Below are 21,453 nucleotides of genomic sequence, written 5' to 3'. Positions count from 1 at the left end.
CTGTTGTAGGGGTATAACAGCTGTTATTGCCTATTTTGCTTTAACAGGATAGCCACCAGAGTGAAGGGATTTGCAGGGTCCTATTTGATGACACTGGCTGCACTTCTGACCATGACCACATCTAGGATCAAACATGTGACTTGATTTTTTAAAGAAATTTCCTTTTCTGGATGTGTCTTCTGTTTGTGAACTTTTGTACTGTACAGCTCTTAAATCATGTTGTCTCTTGAGTTGTGGACACCCAGCTGAGGCAGAAATAGGTCTGATGTTATTTCTAATGGTGTAGGCTTTTAGAGAATTATTGATTGTTGAGCGATACAATGCCATATAGTCTTTTCTTTGTGCTGGTTTATACCATGTCTAATCGTATTATATTGTGCCTCTATTGATTTTGAAGTACCTCGTATGAAATTGACAGACATGATTTTGGCTTATACACTCAAAAACATTTAGATAACATCTGTAAGCAGGAAGTAAACATACTGATGGCTTGTGTGTTGATATGGCTGTTAAGTTTTCTGATTCAATAAGATGGATGTCTGCTGAAAGAACTTTTGAGAAATGTCAGCAGAGAAGTTTGAGCAATGAAAGCTGGAAAAGTATTTAGTAACTAGCCAAATGTGTGTATTGTGGAACAGATCCATGCCGGTCAAGTCATATTTAATTCAATTCTATTTTTTATATATATATACAGTATATAGCCCAATATTACAACGACATTCATCTCAATGGACTTCATACCAGTAATTGTATAACAAACATGAAATTGTTAAGAACATGAAGTCGTAGAATTCAAAAGGTAATGGCTAAACGAAACGAAACAGATTAGGCTCAACTGGGCATCCCTGCCCTTAGACCCTCGGTAAAACGGATACTGGGAAGAAAAGAAGAAACCTCAGGGACATGAAGGAGCGATCCTCTACCAGGGCGCACAGGCGGTGACTATTAGAGAGTAATTAGCGTATCAAACTCTACAACTACATGTTCAAATAGTCCAGCAGATGGGCTTCATCCAGATGGAGTTGGGGGACAGCTGGGGGCACGAGACGAGCCAGAGTCCATGGCCAGGTGCAGGAGCATGAACGAGCCAACTGGAATAAATGGAATAAGAATAGAAGAGAGGAGGAGAGGAGAAGTAGATGAGAATAGAGGACTGAACACCCAGTGCACCATACTTTCCCCAACTTCTAACCTCTAGCAATAACAACTAATTGTTATTTTTATTACATTTGATTCAAACATGTTAATAGTAAGTTAAATAATCTCTGATTACAGCTAGCCTGGAAATAGGTCAGTCCAAAGAGGAATGTTTTAAACCTAACTTTGAATGTAGAAACTGTGTCGGCCTCTCTTACATGAGCTGGGAGTTTATTCCATGAAACAGGGGCTTGGTGGCTAAACGCTCTACCTCCAACAGTGCTTTTATAAATTCTAGGAACCACAAGCAGTCCTGCATTTTGTGAGTGAAGTTTTCTGTTTGGTTGGTAAGGCACTATGAGATCTTTAATATAGGACGGGGCCATACCATGTAAGGCCTTATAGGTTAACAGGAAGATTTTGAACTTGATTCTAGAATCAACTGGGAGCCAATGGAGCAAAACCAACACAGGAGTGATTTGATCTCTTCTGTTAGTTCCTGCTAACAATCTAGCTGCTGCGTTCTGAACAAGCTGGAGACTTTATAAGGAACTCTTAGGACACGCCGCAAACAAAGAGTTAAAGTTATCCAGCCTCGACGTAACAAATGCATGGATGAGTTTTTCAGCATCACTTTTAGATAATATATTTCTGATCTTAGTTATATTTCGTAGGTGAAAAAAATGCAGTTTTACATGCCTGTGACATGTGAGTCTTAAATGATAAATTCTGGTCAAATAAAACCCCTCAATTTCTAACTGAGGAATTGGAGGCTATACTTACGCCATCTGGGGAGACTATCTGAGCAGACAGAGCATCTCTGAGGTTTTTAGGACCTAGTATAATGACCTCAGTGTTTTTCTGGGTTCAGGAGGAGGTAATTAATTGTCATCCAGGTCTTGATGTGTCTGATGCAGTCATTCAGTTTCTCTATATGGTCATTCTGGTCAGGTTTAATGGATAAATACAACTGCGTATCATCTGCATAACAGTGAAAATGAATGCTGTGTTTCCTGGTTAGGATTCCTAAGGGTAGCGTGTAAATCATAAACTGGATGGGTCCAAAAACTGAGCCAAGTGCGACTCCGTAGCTAACTTGAGTACAATGACAGGACTGTCCATTTACCTTAACAAACTGGTACCTATCAGATAAATAGGATTTAAACCACTGGAGGGCAGATTCACTGATCCCGATGTCATCCTCTAACCTTTGGAGTAAAATACTTTGGTCAATAGTGTCGAAGGCTGCACTGACATCTAACAGGACCAGAATAGAAAGTAGTCACTTTTCTGAGGCCAATAACAAGTCATTAGAGACTCTAACTAGTGCAGTTTCAGTGTTGGGGTGAGGTCTAAACCCTGACTGAAAATCTTCAAAGTGGCTATTGCCCTGTAGGTGTTTGCGACTCCTGCTGCTTCATCATCTGCTCCGTGGAGAAGACGGGGTTTCTTAATTTAATTAAAACCTTAGACCAGATATGAGCTGTATTGTTAATCTTTTAGAAAATGGTGCTACTCTCAAGGTAAATGTGTGTCTCCTTTTAGTCAAGACTACAAAGTGTGACTTAAAACACAGCTGGGACTCTAAGTAAGTGACCTTTTATTTTGGACAAGTAAAAACAAGTGTAGAATAACAAAATTAGACAAAAACATGGTAAAACAAGAAAATCATATAAAACAAAATCATATAAACAACAGAAGTCCAAAAGGGAGTGAGAAGAAGAAAAATCTTATACTTAACTTTGATTCCAAGAGTGTGTTCATTTATTTATTATTCATCCCTGAAATGGCGGTTACATTTGTCTTGCGTTTGATAAAATAAAAGCAAAATTTGCTTTAAGTTGTCTGCCGTTTGTACTTATTGCTTTCCTTAAGTGGGGGGAGGAGGGGATTGGGGAAAAATCAGAAATCGAATTGAAAAAAATAAAATCTGAGATTTTATTTTGCAGTAGGGCTGGGCTGACCATATCGCCCAGCCCTACTGCATATTTAAAAGACTGTGGTACATAACCTGTTTCCAGAGAGGTATTTATCATAGTTAATATGGAATCATTAGTTAGGGGGAAGTTATTAAAAAGCTTAGTGGGGACTGGGTCTAAGAGACAAGTTGAGGTTTTGGAGGACGTACTAACTGATGTTACTGTATTTCCGGTTGATCTACAGCAGTGAAGCAGTCTAATGTTACCGAGGTTTCTATGGATGCATTCACTTCTACTGCTTCAGCCTGCTCTGGGCTGATGGTAGAAAAAACTTGATTCAACTTATGTCTAATATTTGAGATTTTTATCATCAAACAATTTAAGGAAATCTTCAGAGCTGAGAATAACAGGAATATGTGGTTTGGCTTGTACACTCAAAAACATTCAAATTAAATCTGTAAGCAGGAAGGAAACATATTGATGGCTTGTGTGGTGATATTTTTCTTTGTGACTGCTTTTTGTTTGCAGTCACAGATAAAAAGCTTAAAGGTCTTGCTACTCTTAACACCATGTTGGGATAGAAAGGTGTTAGGAACAGATAGACTCACGCTGGTGCATGGTGGTGGATTTGTTTAGTAGATTAACCTGTTTACCATCAGTTATCCTGTTGTCTGCCTGTGACTGTGTCTTCCTGTACATATTGTCTTGCCTGGCTGATAATTAGCTGGTGTTGTATGGCTGCTTAACTTGTTCATCATTTCCCTCAGACTTGAAGTCCTATCACCTCCCTCTGACTTGTAGGCTAAACCGACACGGAGTCAACGACAGACTGGATCTCTGTACGGACATCGGCGTCTGGCACAGGACCAAGTCAGACCAAGCGTCCCTCCTCTTTTGCCCAAAGTGACAACAAAGCAACAACAAAAAACCTCCTAGGCCTGCACTCTGCATTAGTAATGGTGTTAAAAGGGTCCAACAGCTGGAGAACTCGTCTTTAACATTGTGAAACAGCTTTGACTGCCTGGACAGTACATAGCCAGTGTTTAAATGAGTTTGTGTGTAACTTGGGCTGCGTGTCCCTGGAGAGAAACAACGAAGGAGTTTTGTTACAGCCCATGACAGGCCTTATGCATGTTTCATCTCCTGCTCTTAGAACAGAACCCCTTTTGTTATCTAATCTGCTGAAGCCCTCTTCTGTCCGGCCTGAGTGGCTGACTTTACTGCCTCAAGACAGGACTTCACAGACTGTCTGCCAGCTGCTAAACTGATCCATATTCAGCAACAGCTGAGGAGAAGCAGGAGGACTTTGTCGAGTTTAGGATCTCTTTTTTTTTTGCCAACTCAGTCAGCACTCAACAAAGTCTTTAATGTCCAAAGGGCTAAGTGAAGGGGCTATTGCAGTCCTTTTTGACTTTATTTTTTAAGCAATACAATTGTTGTCTAGCAATTTGAAAAGCAAATAATTTTATACCTTAAGAGCTAAGTTCATGTTGAAAAAAAATAAAGGCCATGGCTGACACTCTTAGACCTCCTTCGCTCCAGGTGAGTGTGCCGCAAGACGCTCCAGTATATTCTGATGGAGGAAACCACCCTGTGTCAGATGGCTGTGTCCGATCGAGCTCCTCCACTCCAACTCTTCGCCGAAAGCGCTTCAAGATGCGTCGGATGAGGAACGTGCCTAGTGAAAGGGAGCTTGAACGAGCACGGATTGCTAACACTCACCTGACGGCCAGATCTCGCTCCAGCTCCAAGGAGTACCTTCAGCTACCATCCATTGAAATCACGCCATCCAGCGATGAAGACGCAGCATCTTCCTGGTCAAGCTGCTCCACGCCGAGCGCGTCACCTCGCCGCAGGCGTTTCCTGTTAAGGAGATGGTTAAAGGTCAGAGAGAAGAAGGAGCAAGGCAGTGAGAGCAGGTTGGTATTGACCCTCTTGTATCCTCACCTACCCTTGTCCTGCATTAGCCCTAATGTCTCAATGCTGCTTCTAGCTTTTGCTACTTGCATTAATGTGGCTGGCGCCTTAACAACATGCAGAGCCAAAATTTATTGTTATTGTATTTTGGAAAGCTTTAGTAAACATTAGTGTGAGGATAAAAGGTACTTCAGATCCCAGGAAGTTGCATTCGGAATGCACAGCAACCACTTATGAAAAATAGTCTTTTTCTAAATGCTTTAAAATGCATGTTTCGTCCTTACGCGTTATTGCATCGCTGCACAAATTTTTAGGTCTGTTTTTGGGCTCTATGTTCAAAACACGTGGTCGCTGAAACCGCGTTGAAAATTAAACCCGTTGAACTTTGACCAATCAGGGACTTGGGTTTGGTAGTGATGTATGGGTAGCACGTTTTCTTATCAGTTTGACAGTCAACAGTTTGAAAATTGATCATGGAGGAGAAATTAATAATTGCAGTTTGTGTCTGGACTAAGTTATATGACATCATGTCTTTTATATATCGGAATAGAACTGTGAACGATAAAGCCTGGAGTAAGAATCGGCAGATTTGCACCACTTTGACATTTAGCACCAAGCCTTTTCCCATCCGTGAGTACTTGCATTAGCAATGGGTAGTGATGGTCCAGTGTGAATACTGAACAATAAAAGCGCATTCAAGAACCCCCATGCAGAACGTTCTTGAATGCGCTTTAAGAATGACCTTGTCATATGTAGCTTCTTGCAACTATATTTCTTTCTTTTCATTACGTTACAAGTCCCATTCAGAACCAACTCACAAAAACTCCACCCATTTCCGGTGATAAAAATTGTTACATTGCAAGAATCCACATCTTTGACTAGATGTGTTTCTATTGACCATGAAATTGCAGAATTGCAATAATATGTTCTCTCAATGGAAACACGTCCCTTTTGAAAAGTTTTTGCGCTTGGAGAAGGTGTTTTTGAGGCGTATCGAAATTGACATTTGTCACAAAACTGCAATGGAAATACTTTTTTCTAATTAAATAAGTCACTTGACCAACAATTCTGCACAGACAACCCACTGGAGGTGCGGGTTTGCTTGAAACGGTCCTGGCTACTGTTGGGCGAAGGAGGGATACACCCTGCACCCAGCCAGCAAGGCCAAGTGGGACCCATAAAGTTTAAAAGCGGGCCCTGAACGGGTTTGACTGCAGTCTCTGTGTCGGCCCCACCTGTGTTTTGTGGTCGCTCAGTGGGCTGGCTCACTAAATGGGAAATGGCGTATACTTGTATAGCGCCTTTCTTCCTACAAGGACAAAGCGCTTTACAGTCACAGACCCATTCACCCAGTCACACACACATTCACTCACACATTCACACACTGATGGCGGCTCCGCTGCCAAACACAGGCGCCTGCCTACCACCAGAGGCAAGGTGGGGTTCAGTGTCTTGCCCAAGGACACTTCGACTCATGGGCGTGCAAGGCGGGAATCGAACCTACAATCTTATGATCATGGGTTGACTGCCCTACCGCTGCACCACAGCCGCCCACTATGCTTGCCAGAGGTCCGATGGGCAGTGTTGGAGCTCCGCCACCCAGGGTCCTGCAGAGCAACAGAGCGGCGCCGCCCAGGGGCTGGCAAAGCCACAGAAACTGCGGACAAATCCATGCAAGGCCCACTTTTAAACCATATGAGGCCCACTTGGAGCGATCACAATGGCCACACCGGGCGGCCACACCGGGCGGCCACACCGGGCGGCCACACCGGGCGGCCACACCGGGCGGCCCCAGGGCGGCTGGCTGGACGGCAGACAGAGAGCCCCTGTAGGATGGGGAGGCAGCCAACTCGGGCCTCCTAAATATTTTTCTTATTTTCATTGCGACAACAAAAAAAAGATCCCCTAGTTTGACTCTTTTTTTATTTTTCCACTCTCAAACTAACGTGGGTCACAGAGACATGGAAGTAGCGATGCAAAGCGGCTTAACTGCAGGAGAGGCTTGAACTTATGAACCCAGCAACCATGATTGCCGATGCTTTTGTAGAGCTTTTTAGGATAAACAGATCTGATCTCTAAACATCCTCTCTGTCTTCCATGCATTGTAATGAGATATACACAGTAAATTTCCGTGTTTTCGAATGACTTATCACGCTAGTTGTTTTGTGTCTGTTTGCATAAATGATTAAATGGAAACAGTGTAATTGCGAAAGTGTTTTTTCGACATTTCCAGAATTTTGCGCATTTGTGGAATGGAAACTCAGCTATTGACAGGTAGAGTCTTAACCCTCAAGAAGACACATCAACTGTTATGTGTTTAAAACCAAAAGATTTTACAAGATACTGCAGGGTCATTTACTTTTTTTTTTCTTTAAAGAGGGTCCATCAGCAGCTGTGAGGAAAGGTTAAAAAAATGTAGTTTTTTTTTCTTTTCCTTTTGTTGAAGAGCTGACACAGGAGAAATAGGAAACCGATTTGTCACCTGACGAAAGCTGATCCAGTCAATATCTCTGCCCTGTGTAGGTTAAACTATTTAAAATATTTAGGTGTAGGTTAAATCTTCTTTAAACTCAGGTCAAAAATTAATGTATTTATAGATAATTAGGCCAACATGTAAGGAAAAAACATGTATCCGTGCAGTCTTTGCAAAAAGTAAATGTCTCAAACGATGAATTCCCTCGTGTTCGTCGTTGATAGAGGGTTGATGGATGTGCACTCGTGTTTCTTTGACGTTTGTGAGCAGCAAGCACCTCAGTGTACTTAGTTTGCTTGTTAAAAGTATGTTTACTTGGTGTAATGACCCCTTCCTCCAGTACTTTTCCATAAAATGCAACCAGAACACTTTTTTTCTCCTCAAGCTGATAATCACGCTGTGATTGTAGTGTAATTAAATCATGGTGTTAATAAGTGGAATGGATCAATGAAAGGAAGCGTTTCTAAGGGGGTTCTTTTCATTCGCAGCTTGTCTTGTTAACGTGATCTATTGGGATGACTCTTGGACATTTTTATGACACTTTACCTGATAAACTGTTCAGCCTTGTGGCATTCAACGTTGCATCTGTCTGGAGGGCTTCCACGGAGGCTGCATGAAGTCTGACTGCTGTCTAAATGACTGAAGAGCATCAATGTAACCAACAACACTTTATTATACAGTATATACCTTTTACCACAAACTTATACTTGGTTTGCTGTTGCAAAAGAGCAGCGTACACTGTTTTGACTCCTTTGAAAGCCCCTCTTCAAAAGGGCCTGCTGTGCTCTGATTGTTCAGCTGATTGCTCGGAAATGGCACAGGCAGAACCTCTGCTTATTTTCCCTTTTATCTGTAATGAATTTGTCATCACGCAGGCATTTTTGCAAAAGATTGAATAACTGTGATGTCATGAAGCGGAAGACAACATTTTTATTTGAAATGAGCCATTTCCTGCAGTTTAGTGTGAGAGATTTTTTGTTGACTGAGGTCTAGGCCTGCAGAATATACCGCAAATTTATCGTTATCGCAATATCAAGCTGTGCAATATGCATATCGCAAAAGACAGTAAAAATTACAATAAATGGTGACCTTCAATGTGCTAAAAGAATCTTATGGCAACTTAAAGCATTTAATGAATCAAATAAATCCCAAATACATTTCACCAATCGAATGGACCCCTTCACGTTGTTGACCAATCAGATGGAGCCCTATCATGTTAGATGTTCGTCTCCTATGTCGAGGAGAGTCATTTGGAGTATAATTTTTAAACTGTTGCAATGAAATGGAAATGAGGTTTTTGATTGTTTTGCTTTTTATTTATATACCGAAAATAATATTCTAATAAATATCGCAATATTAATCACTAATATCGCATATCGCAAGTTTTCCTCATATCGTGCAGCCCTACTGAGGTCCATAATTCGGTCAAATGAAGTTCTCAAAAAGGACTTTTGTTTAACTCTTAAGTTTTTTATACGATGAAGACGTCATCTATTAGAGAAGAAACTGCTAGAAGGGTCTCAGAGGGTAAAACACTGCTACTAAATATTCATCTAAATTCTGAAGGGAGAACTTTATCCATCCATCTTCTCAACCTACTAGATCTTAAAGACTGCATTGATCAAAGTTCCGTACCAATCATGTTTTGATCTATTTTTAAAGCATTCCCAGTGGAATGCCATTTTTAGCCTAAATGTAAAAGTCCTGTGTTGTGTTTGAGGGCAAACATCTCTTCACCTTCGAGTTGAAGTCGGGACAGTTGGTGTGGAGCAACACAACTTTTTATCAACTCCCTTCACCACAGCTAAGATCAGGCTGTTTACATGCTTTTCCGCTAGCTTACGGCCCCTCACACCCTTAACATAAATTACAGGCCCAACAGACATGGTAAGCAATGTTGGAACGGTTTAGAGCCAGATTTCAGCTCATATGAGGCAAACAAAGATGTACATGAATTTACTTGTCTGCAAGTGGATGCATCAGAATGGAGCAAGGAGCTTGTGGCCTGCCCCTTTTTCTTTTTTTTACAAAAAAAGTATTATCTTCTTTAAACAGCATTTTTTTTGTCTGCGCCTGATTCACAACAGATTGAATAAAGAAATGCTCAGAAATGCACATTACATCTTTATTATATTCCTATACGTCCTCCATCATCAAAAGAAAATGCCACAAGAACATGATAAAAACACCAAAAACACAATTTTTCATTGGAGTGGGTCTAGAAGTAAAGTACCAAAAAAGTTATTTGATTTACATCAATATTCCAAATTGAATGTGTTTTTATATATATATATATATATATATATATATATATATATATATATATATATATATATATATACTCATAGCTGTGAATTGTTTTCATTTCTGTTTCCATTCTGATATGGTTTGTTGTCTTAGAACTGCTGCTCTTATTTACTGCTTTATGGGCGTTCCTTTCTCTGTTTGCATTTCCAACTTTTATGACATGGTTCCTTATTTTTGACACCCTCATATTTAATGAACATGTTACTTCATGGTATGACCATTATGAAATTTGAAGCCATATCTACTATCTATTTAGTTTCCATGACAACAAATTGGATGTATGGTTAAAAGTCAGTTTTGTCTAGATAGTGATTATTTACACATAATAATCAACACACAATACTGATGGTGCTGCTGGAAGAGTATTAGGATTAGGTAGATCTTATTGTTCCTGTGTATAGTATGTATAGTGTATAGTCTCATTTTAAGTAAAGCTAAATGGCTTCATTTATGGGGTTATGAATAAAAACGGCATGTTATGTTGTTCCAGCAAAGCAGCTGGTCAGCACTGATATGTTAACTACTGTAAAGAAAAGCCAGTGAATTTCATGTTGTTGTTGTTTTTTTGTCATTTCAACTACATGAGGACAAAACATGCAAGTGAGAAATGATGCCAGGACAGCCAACAATGCATTTTTTGTAGTGGTGGTTTAATAGCAGGTGTTACATTTCCAACCATGGGCAGCTTGCTGTGCTTGCACACTTCCATACCCTGCTGCACTTTTCCAGTTTTTATTCTTATTTTTTGTTAGGTTCCTTTTTTTTTCCTTTTCACTGCTCTGTTTTTAATCCTACTAATTTATCAGTATCACTGCATCCCTGGCAGTGCATCTCGTCAGCTAAGACGCCAAAAAACAAGACATTGTAAGAGTAATAGTTATTCATACAAGATATTAAATATATGTTAAAGTTATTGTGGCAAAATACATTTTTTTGGCCCTATATGTTATGAAAAAAAGTGTATTTTCACATCTTTATTTGCTCCACCGATGACAGCATGTTCTTGTGTATTTCCAGCATTTAACTATAATCATAAAAAACTGTACTTTACAACTTACAAGATCTTTATACATTTATACGTTTTTGGGGGTGGTATTATTATTTTTTCTGCTCCTAAAAAGACACTTGAATGACACATGACACACTATCTGTGACACCCATGACTGCACTGCACTTTGCCCCAATGAATGCCTTTGCCTTCAGGCCCCGGTTCTTTTTACAACTCCCATTCTCTGGTAAGCGTTCAAGACTTTACATTTTATAGCTCCATTATGCTGCAGAAAGAGTCAGATACCCAGCAAAAAACGAATTTAGGACCAATGGTTGTTCAATCTAAAATCATTTATTAGTACTTCTATATTTTCTGGTCTGTGTTTGTGGTCTAGTTTCTAGTTAATGTGCTACACATACACATGCTTAGACAGTTTTTTTGTGCTATAAAATGTGCTTGAATATAGTTCTGTTAATGTGTAAGCATTGTTTTAGAGTTTACTGAAAGGTTTTGAGTGCATGACAGGATCTCAACCGAGTTTCTCACTATGAAGGCGTTCTTAAAGCGGTTGTAAGTATGCATCTGTTTTCATTGAAGGTTTGAAGTCTTTTTTTGCATCATGGGTCTAATTGGATTGCTTTGAAACAGTGATCAACTGCCTCTTTATTTTGATCGACAGGTCCATCTTTATCCAGTTTCAATTCCATTCTTAATATTTAATAGTTAACGAATCAAAGAACGGTTGCAAATGTATGTTTACTTTAGGACAAAGAATTATTTAATCGATTGGGTGAATTGTGTGCCAGTCAAATTTTCAGCACTATGCCGCCAAGAATCTACCAAAAGTGGCCAAAAAAGAAGAACATCGTTTATTTCAGTTTTGAAAATAATGAAAAGCGGGAAAAATGTGTAACTTTGCATGGTAACACAACCTTTTATCAACATGTATCAACAATTAAATGTATTTTGGTCTGCTGTATTATCTTCAACCAAAAAAAAATGTCTTGGAGTACCATCACATTACAAGCTATCCTAAATTTCTGTGAAGACCTAAAAGCACTCCGACTAACAGAAAACTATAGGTGAAAGTCTGAACACTAAAGAGGTTTTTTGTCACCTTTTCACCCCTGAAAGAGAAGACAAGAGGGGAGGACTCTGCACGTCCACAACATCAACATTCCCTTTCTCACATTAGCTGCTGTGACAATGAAAGGGGCCCCGGCTGTGTTGGGAAAACACTCCTTCATTGCAATGTGGCGGGAAAATCCTAACTTCCCACAGTTCATGAGAGTGATCATTACCCATCAGTAAGCGCTTGTTGGTTGAATGGAGGACTTTCTGGTTTTGGTGCCATGACTTCATTGTGTTAATTAGCGCTTTTGGAAATGATTCCATTTATTTTTCCTTTGTGCTGCCTGCATGTCTTCATTTTGTTTCATTTTTTTTGCATTTTCTTTTTTAATTATTCAATGCAATCTCAGTATTTTCTTATTAGAAGGTATTTGTAATTCCCTGTGAAAATGATGCTTCATTTTTTGTTTAGAGCTGAAAGGGATTTAGTAGTTGTTTATTTGTTATTACCATATTTGCACATCAATTATCTCATTAGTGGTAAAGCTTTGGCAGTAAAAAAGAATTTCTGTAATTATTCTTCAACTGGAGACTTCATTTTCATAATTAGGGAGCAATGGATCTTTTGTCTGACATTAAAAGGGATCTGGATGAAAAATAGTTTTAGTGACCACTGCTTTAGAAAGTGTAAAATGAAACTGAGCAAATGAGGAAAGGTAAAATCCTTCTGAGAGAACATTTCTAAAGGAGATCTTCCTAAAATTTGTTGTTTTTTGGTTATTTCTGCTCCTGAACTGCAAGATACGTCCTTTTTTCAATTAGGAACACAACGTCTATTCTTTGTTTATATGTATTCTTCTTTGTCTTACATGAAAACTTATTGGGATTTTCACTGTCCATTTTCTCTATTTAACACCTTTTCAAAATGTCACTTTGGTGGCTGGAATGCATTAAACCTGCAATCCCATTTCTGCACACACACACATCAGTGGAGCACAGTGTGTTGGCAGGGGTCTGAGACTGTGCGTGCAGGAACAGTAAAAGCTTGGATGCACAGCGGAATCTGCTGTTTTGCAGCCTGATAAGAGCAGAGCTATTTTGAGGAAGTGGTGAATTAGTTTTCACTCAACCTCTTTGCTTCACTGCCAACCAAGTATTTAAATACTTTCCCTTCCCAAGTTCTCACAAAGGAAAATCAAGCATCTGGACATGTGGCAACAGTCTGTTTTTTTCGGATTTTTTGAATTTTTTCAGTCCAGAAAGTTAAAAGTTAAATAAACGTGTTTTCTGAAATTACCTTTTTCCTCCTCTGCAATATCATTTTTATGTTGTTCACAGAATGAATTACAAGTTTATTTGCAAAACCATCATTGAATGAATGAATGAACGAATGAATCATTGAACTATTAAATCAAATGAAAATTCAACAGGAATTGCTATATTTATTACATTTCATTGTTGATGCATGTCTAGCTTTTAAAGATTTAACATGTTCTTGTAGCATTTTTAGATTAAGGTGCGGTTGTGGTGCAGTGGTAGGACGGACGACCTCAGATTGGAAGATGCCATGTTCATCAGTGTGTGAATGTGTGTGTGCATGGGTGAATGGCGCTGTGACTGTAAAGTGTTTTGGGCCTTCGAGGAAGGTAGAAAAAGCGCTATACAAGTATACGGCATGTAACCCTTGTGCTATCCTAGGCACTTTTACATTGGGAGTTGGGTCATCTAGACCCACTAGACAGTGCGCTTAACCTTTTTTCTTCAATGATTTGTGATCTTCACTGGTGTCCATGGATTACATGAAATCTTTCTACCTTTTATCCACCTTTGTCATGGTAGGAAGAACACCTCAAAGTAAGGGTGGGGTCATCTAAGATAGCACAAGGGTTAAGATGGACATTTATGAAGAAAATTAAGTGAAAATTGCATTTCTGAGTATTTCTTTATTCAAATCGCTGTGAATGAGGACCAGATGAATTCATAAAAAGGGGGTGTATTTATGATGTCAAACCTACAGTACAAATACACATGCATCTACTAGCAGACGACTAGATCCATGTACGTCTATGTTTTCCTCGTCTGAGCTGACATCTGGATCAAAACTGTTACCTTTCCAATTATTCTCACCGCTGTTGTTGCACCGGTAATGTTAGGTTGGGGGTTCTGAGGGGCTGTAAGCTAGTGAGGGGGCGTGTAAGGAAAGGGGGGGGGGGGGGGTCTTGCTCTCTGTCAACAGTCCCGCCTTCAACTCATAAATGAATTTCGAATGAACTGCTGCCGCTCTGCAAAAACCATGAAAAAGATTTTTTTGATTTTGGTTAAAATTGCCAAATATGTCCAAAATTACGAAAATGGATACTCTTTAAACCTGCAGGCATGTTTTGTTGCATCCCTGTTCCAGCTGTGTTGCACTATGCCACTAAATGTTTATGGTTTTGAAAAAAATTGCAAATTGTCGCTGTCAACAATATGTGCCTTCTCATACCATTCACTTGTGTCTTATTGCTTTAAATAAACGTTCTTTTTGAGGTTCAGCTTTGAAGCTGATGCTATAACTTTCTGTTATTATCGAAACAATCGCATATCATTAAAATTCGCATGTCGTCTTTCGTCCTTGTTTGGGAAAAACACCGCGGCCAGATCACGAGAGGTCGTTGAATGTTGTGAGAGTGTGACAGTGAGGAAGGTCAGTCAGGAAACATTAGACGCCATCCCTAGATAATCGACTTCAATGATAAACCCTATTCAAGGAGCCGTTTTTAAGAGAGAGGACAGCCATCCTCTCATTCATCAAATCCCGCTTGATTGCAAAGCCTCGTTATTTATTTTCAGCTGTTGAGGCGTCACCTCCTGCTGAAGCTACACACGAATAAATCAGATAAGCAAGAAACACTGCGCTTATCTAATACAGCTCACACAATAAGGAGCATGTGGATATCAGCATGAAGGAGCAGAAATAATGGATGCAGGTTTCTAACATTCCTGCGTCACTGTTCCTCCATCGTTTGTGCTTTTATGTGACGAGCAGCAGAATCCCAGCATCTACGAGTGATGAGAAACATCTGGAAAAATTGGTTGCAGCAGGGGATCTGACATTGGGAAGAAGCCAAGCTTGTCATATAGATGACATCTTAACATCCATGAGATGTGCCACCGCTGAGGAAAACAGGGAGGCAGATGCCAGAGTCGGGAAGGGAGACAACATAAATGTCACGGCATGTTGTAGTAAATTAACTGTGGTTAAATATAGATCTGTGTGTTTCTATTACTGGGCCTAAATCTAATTTGGCTTTCTAACATGGAAACTAATAAGTGCAGCTACTCTAAAATGAATAACTTGTTGTAGGTGATGTTTCAGAAGTTTATTAGAGACTAATCCAAATATTTCTTATGTTTTATACTATTGAAATGCGTCTGAAACAAGTTTTTGTAATGATGCACACTTTTACTTCAGAAGATCTTCAAAAAAATCTTGATTCAGTTTTTATTTTAGATACAGCAACATACTTTTAAGAAATGTGTTGTTTTTAAAAGGAAAAGCTTTCACTAAGTTTCATCTGAAAACGTATCTGATAATTATGGGTATAAAATGAACAGTTTTCATCTCAAAACAAATGTACAGTAGATTTTCCGGTGTAATTTGAAAGACGTGACAGAAATTAAATAAAAAATCCATATATGTATTTAAATGACCATCAACCAATCATCCTTCTCACCGTGATGCTATGCCACTTGATTGACATGAGGAATGGCCAGTGGAATGCCCTCTGATACATTATCACTGCACATGCGTGTTCAGCCACGCTGAACGCTCCGTTTCACAAGGATATATGGAATTTGATTTTCCACTTATTTTCCAGAAAGGTGTGAGCGTTTTAGCGTCAGACTCCTAACCGTGGATGCTGTTGCTGATGTGTCTTGTTTTTTTTTTCTGGAATGGTTTGAGCGCAGTCGCTCCAAAAGAAGCTTGCGTTTCCGTTGTCTGCGCACCATGCACAACTGCATCGTTGTCATGACAACACACAGGTCCAATACAACAAGCTTTTGAAGGAAAATTTGATTTTTATTATGTTGTAATCTTACATATTTGTCCATTTAATGCAAATTTTAGAGCTTGTTTCAAAAGTAGCTCACATGCTCGAAAAACAAAAAAGTGTGGGTATTGATGGTCTATTTCCTTCTGTAATGTGATAATGATGTCACCTCAAAATGTAAAATGTTCAACTACCATATGTCCTTTAACTAGAATAACTATACAGTATGTTTTCACAATTTCACTTTGGTATTTCATCTTTCAGTGTTTTTGAATCTGAAATTAATTTATTCAGAAAATATGTCAGGAAATATTGAATAACTTTGAAAACTATTTTTAGTATAAAACTGAAGTTTTGAAGAAGAAAAAAAGAGAAAAATTTTGCTCCCATGCTATGAATTTTTGATACAATGCAGTATTCCTTAAGGCTACATACAGCCCATAACTGTTTAGGAAATGGACTGGGGCCTCATTCAGATAGAAATCATGAATTAATGAGGACATCAGTCAAAAAAGTGCCTTTATGTTAAATGTCAAAGGATGGTAATAGCTTTTAATAAAAATAAGAGTTTTTAAATGTAAAAAATATTCACTGAAGAGACTTAAAGAAAATACTCTACTAATTTGGGTAGATTGATTGATTGACTTAATTTTATTACATCATGTTTAAGTAGCTGTTTAAGTAGCTTCAATGAGATTTCTTCATCTTTTTTCTGGTTCAATTGAAATATTGACATTTTGAATATATTTAATTTCCTAATGGTTTCTTTTAAACCTGGTTTCTGCCTTGTGTTTGCATTTATGTTCAGGTGTTTTCATGTATAGCAAAACCAAAAAAATCCAGCACATAAGGTTTCACCAGGTATGTGACATATAGCTCCATCTAGTGTCAACAGTGAAGATGTACATGCAAAAGGCTTTGCTCTGCATTTTGATCTCTGCTGAATGCATGTTAGCAGATGTTTGCACCTCATTTACACGTAGATTGAAACGTGGTTTGAAGTTAAGCCCTGCTGGTTCATTGAAGACAAACACAGGGATCTTTTAGCGTCAATTAAAGAAGATTATTCCCTTGCTTTTCTTTTTGCATTCAAGGTTTAGGGCCAAAAATCTCCCATCTCTTTACACTCACTGATTTCTCTTCACTCCACAGCAGTCAGCAAAGCAGTCAGCAAAGCAGCCTGCAGAGCAGCCTGCAGAGCAGCCTGCAGAGCAGCCACGAAGATGACAACACTCGCTTTTTATCCCCGTTAATCCGGGAGGAGAGGTGAGCTGTTTGCATGTGCATTGTTGTTGTTTTTTGCATTTGCGGGGGCCGGTGAAATATTTCCCGGTTGGCCCCTAATTTTATTTGTGTTGACGTGCAAAGTCTGTGCATCTGTTGCACGACAGGCGTATTCATCAATAACAATAAAATGCAACAATAAACATGACAACAAACACTTGCTTGCATTTTGCCCACGTCATGCTCATGTCCTCCACAATTGGTAAAGCTTTTTCTTTTAATAGATGACAAACAAAGAAAGGATTTACAGTATAACTTTAGCATTATCTTTAAACTCAGAAATAATCCATTTTTGAAAGATTAAAAGAATCCTTTTATTACCATATTAGGTGTATTAGGTAGTTCTGTTTTGGGAAAATCTAATTTAGCATAGTCTAAATGTGTTTTTTTCCTTCTGGGTCCGTTTGGGTTTCCAGAGCTCGGTTTGAGCTGAAGCACCAGGCGCATCATTAGCTGCATGTCACTGTGACAGATGTCCCAGCAGCACATATGAGCAGCAGACACCTGAAAACTGAAGCTGGTGTGTAGCTGTGTGTGTGTGTGTGAGGGGGAGGACTATCATTTGGAAACGTGCATTATTTTTTTTCACCTGGTTATGTAAGGTGGAGCATAAAAACTTTAAGAAAACGTGCAGGTTTTTCTGTTTGTTTGACAGAGGTTTATCATTTCTCACATCACTGGCATCTGGTGTTAACTTAGCTTGAAGTTTGTGCTTCTACATGGTATCAATATTCACAGTTTTATTTGCAAATGCTTATAGTAATAGCTGTTGATGACGATAAGTCATATTTTTATACCAACAAGCATGAAAAAGAATACTTTTTTTTTAAGGTTTTTTTTTTTAGAAAAATCTATAAATTCTAAGATATTTTTTCTTAAGAATTTGACAGGAAATGAAGACTATAAATTGATGTTTTTCAAATCTGCTAATAACATGAGGAAATGTAGTAGGTTTTACAGAAAATGCTCTTTTATCAGCATAATTTCATAAAGATCACTAATACTTTCATCTTTTCCCCCTTAATATTGTTTACGCGATTTTAACTCATTACATGTTTACGCGATTTTATGATTCTTAAAACGTTAGAGTATCACTTAAAAATAATCTGATGTGTTGGAACAGAAAAAAAAATGTTTCTTTTTATTTGTATTCTCGTGCACACACAAAAAAGGCTGGATTGGACTGACGTGTGCATAAAAATGTGCTTTAACTTTGCAGAAATAATAAATGTTGCTTACAAACTAGCTACACACAAATACACTATTTGAATATCTTAGAATATTTATTAAAGGAAAAAAAAACATCAGTTCTGGAATTTGACAAAGAAATAAAAATATTTAATGTAAAAATAGTCTGCATTCTTGAGTAAATCCTGAAAACAGCATCAAGCTTTTTCCCGTTTACCCAGATGTTGATGTGCCTGCTTAGAAATATAACAGTTGTTGCTAAATACTGTTTAAATAATTACAGCTTTAATGAAATAATGTTAACATTTTTGTTCTTTTTCCTTCTTGAATTCCTCATTTGGGAGGTGAAAAATTGTCCTTAACTGTGGCTCAAAAGGTTAAAAACTGCCACTAGAATTGTCACCGGATGCAAATGAAGGAGGCATCTCCTGCCGCAGTAACAGTAAAGAAATCTATTTGAAATGTGAAGCCTCATTATAACACCCACTTAGTCATCAGTCTGTGCACCAACACCTCCACTCTGTCTCCCTGTCATGCTCTCCTCTGCCTTCCTCCCTCTTGCTGCCGCTCTCTGCCGCACATTCCTTCGCCTATAAGCACATCTCTACTTTCTCGCACTGGCATGAGTTCCTGTCAAACCTATGGGATTTTTTGCAGCCTTTCTCTTTGCTGTGCCGGTGTTGGCTAGTGCGGAGCATCTGCAGCGGCTGCAGGGAGAGCAGCGTTCTGTAGCCGGCTTTAGAGGGCACGGAATGTCATGTCTCCTCTGCAGGTAAAACCAGCTGTGTCTCTGCTCGGAAGCTGCAATGCTACCGACCCTAAAAGTCCACCGGCACCGTCGTGTCTGTCCAGCCTGTTTTTGCTCTGACTGTATCTCTCTGTCTGCTTCATATGCTGCAGTATATTCTTGCGTTCTGAAAATAGGCTGCCAGCTAACATCTGCCTGTGTGTGTGTGGGTTTAGCCGTCTGCGCCAGCTATCAAGCTTTCATGGAGCTTTTGGGGAGAGTTTGGAAATTCAGTTTGCTAACATCAACACAAAAAATAACGATTTTATTTATGCTCGGCCGCGTGATGCTTCGTGCGCCGCCTCCTCTAAAGCATCAGACAGCATTATGTAATAACATAATGTGACTTTGCTGAGTGAGCGTAACCATGTTTGGGAGTTGTGTCAACACTGCAGCCCAGCTGCCTCCGCTTTTTGTGTTTTTAGAGCATATCACACCCCCTTTTCTTCATTGTTTGATTCATTCTTAAGCAATAACAGGAACTCTTAACCTGTAGCAACGCAGTAACTATCAAAATTGTAATAATTGATTCATTTCATAAAATACAGCAGACCCATGGGTGTTTTTTTTTCAAGCAAAAGTGCATCATATGCACTTTGCTGTACAAACCAAGGACCACTTTGCAGGTCTACTTCAACCTAAAGTAGCTGCTACTTAAGAGAAATGTCAAATGTGAAGCATCCAGACTCTTCTATTTGTGTTTTTTTTTTCAATTTCTCTCCTAAAAATGAGCATTCAGGGCTGACAGAGGAGAAAAAACTGGGTGTTTCTGGCTGTTTTTTCTTTTTTCTGACACAAACGGGTGGTTCAATTTTTACGGATTTTGAGATTGTGCTGCACGTTTTTTAGCATTGATCGTTTTCATTGCATGCATTTTTGTCTTTAATCTAATTACAATTGAAATTGTAATTGCCAAGCATCTCCGAATAACCTTTTTCTAAGTCTTTACTGTGTCTGAGTCTTTACTAAGTTTCATAATCATAAACTTATAGTTAAAAAAAAAAGGTTATTTACAACCACAAATCAGTCTTTACAGTCAGGGGTAAAGGTTTGTATTTATGGTTGTTTATCAAGTAAAAGTTATAAGTTAATGATGTTGTTTAGGACTATAAGCATGACGGGCCCAAAAAAGAAAAAAAATCAACAAGAGTCTCAAGCTTCTAAAATCAGAGGTCTTTTTTAGCCGAAAGTAAAAAACCTGAGTCATTTTCTAGATCTAGGACATAGTTTTTGGCCGGACGGTTAGAGTGGAAAAATCCTGCCTTTTTCCTCTTCCTGTTGCTGAGAGCTCTCTGTTTACACACTCTCCCGCTAGCTTACAGCTCCTCTCACCCTTAACATAGAATTACTGTTGCAACCTAAATAGTGAGCAATATTGGCTCTATCCAGCTGTACAGTTTTAAGCCAGTTGTCAGCTCAGACGAGAAAAACAAAGACGTATTGGAATCCAAGTGGATGCATCAGAATGGAATTCTTATTTTTATGAGGAATTTTTTCATCTGCCACTGATTTACAACGATTTGCATTACAAAAAACTCTGAAAATGCATTTCTGAGTTTAACTTTCCTCAGAAAAATGCCACAAGAACATGTTAAAAACACCAAAAACACAATTTTCCTCTGAGTGGGTCTTTAAGAAAATGTTACCCTACTTCTAAAGCAATCTTCCTTTGCTATGGACTAGTAAACCGTCCAGCAGTGGCTGGGATAGGCTCCAGCAACCCAGCGTAAAATGGATGGATGATGAGGAAAATACTTTCTACTACAGTCAGATATTAAACTTTACATAGGAGTTTGGTGGCATCAGTTGTAAACACTGGATTGTGAACTCTTCAGAGTGTTACCTTTACTTTCGGAAAGCACTACAGTGTCTGTATAAGAGTAACTAAAACATTGAATCAACTTAACAAGGTTAGAAAACATTTGAGCTTGTTTTCCATTTGGAATCAAATCAGTTTTGATATGAAAATTGTTTTTATATACTGTAAAGTGAACAAAGGGGAAAGTTTCATTTACATTGCCATTTCCAATAAACTTTTTTTTTTTTTTACAAGATAAGAATTTAAACATAAACAAGAAGGGGCTGCATTCCCAGAAGAAAATGCAGGGTTGAATGCTATATTGCTGAATGAAAATGAAACTTGAAGGGTAATAATTGGCAAAAAAATATTAATAATAAAATGATCAAAGTTGACTTTGAATGAAGTGTAAACAGCACAATAACAAAAACAGGAAATTTTTGTGAAAAATGCAAGCCCCGATTATCGAACCAGCGAAAGAAGCAAAGGTTTTTAAGGATTCCTGTTTATTTCAATGGAGGCAAAAATCCTGGAATAGGTAAACAGT

The 21,453-nt window shown here is 38.7% G+C and overlaps 1 protein-coding gene and 1 long non-coding RNA gene across 18 annotated transcripts in view; one reads left to right on the top strand and one right to left on the bottom strand.

Annotated features, from left to right (window-relative positions):
- Positions 1-278: 278 nt before the first annotated feature.
- The window catches only part of LOC110016254, a 30,247-nt gene continuing 9,072 nt past the window's right edge, over positions 279-21,453 (bottom strand). The window contains exons 2-3 of the long non-coding RNA XR_002291571.2: positions 4,779-4,919; positions 279-1,091 (exon numbers count right to left, since the gene is read on the bottom strand). This is a non-coding gene — a long non-coding RNA (uncharacterized LOC110016254). The remainder of the gene's footprint in view (positions 1,092-4,778; positions 4,920-21,453) is intronic.
- Positions 3,147-21,453, top strand: part of gramd1b (GRAM domain containing 1B) — a 97,899-nt gene continuing 79,592 nt past the window's right edge. For 6 of the 17 annotated variants that reach the window (XM_023961261.1, XM_023961256.1, XM_023961259.1 and 3 more), the window contains exons 1-2: positions 3,147-4,975; positions 17,002-17,115. In XM_023961261.1, the coding sequence (XP_023817029.1) occupies positions 4,566-4,975; positions 17,002-17,115 (524 nt within the window). In that variant the 5' untranslated portion in view covers positions 3,147-4,565. Of the gene's footprint in view, positions 4,976-17,001; positions 17,116-18,786; positions 19,094-21,453 lie in introns of those variants that run through there. The other 11 variants (XM_023961262.1, XM_023961263.1, XM_023961264.1 and 8 more) reach the window with 5 other exon arrangements.

Source organism: Oryzias latipes, chromosome 13, assembly GCF_002234675.1.
Source record: "Oryzias latipes chromosome 13, ASM223467v1".
Taxonomy (NCBI): Eukaryota; Metazoa; Chordata; class Actinopteri; order Beloniformes; family Adrianichthyidae; genus Oryzias; species Oryzias latipes.
This window is presented reverse-complemented; position numbering and strand designations above follow the sequence as displayed.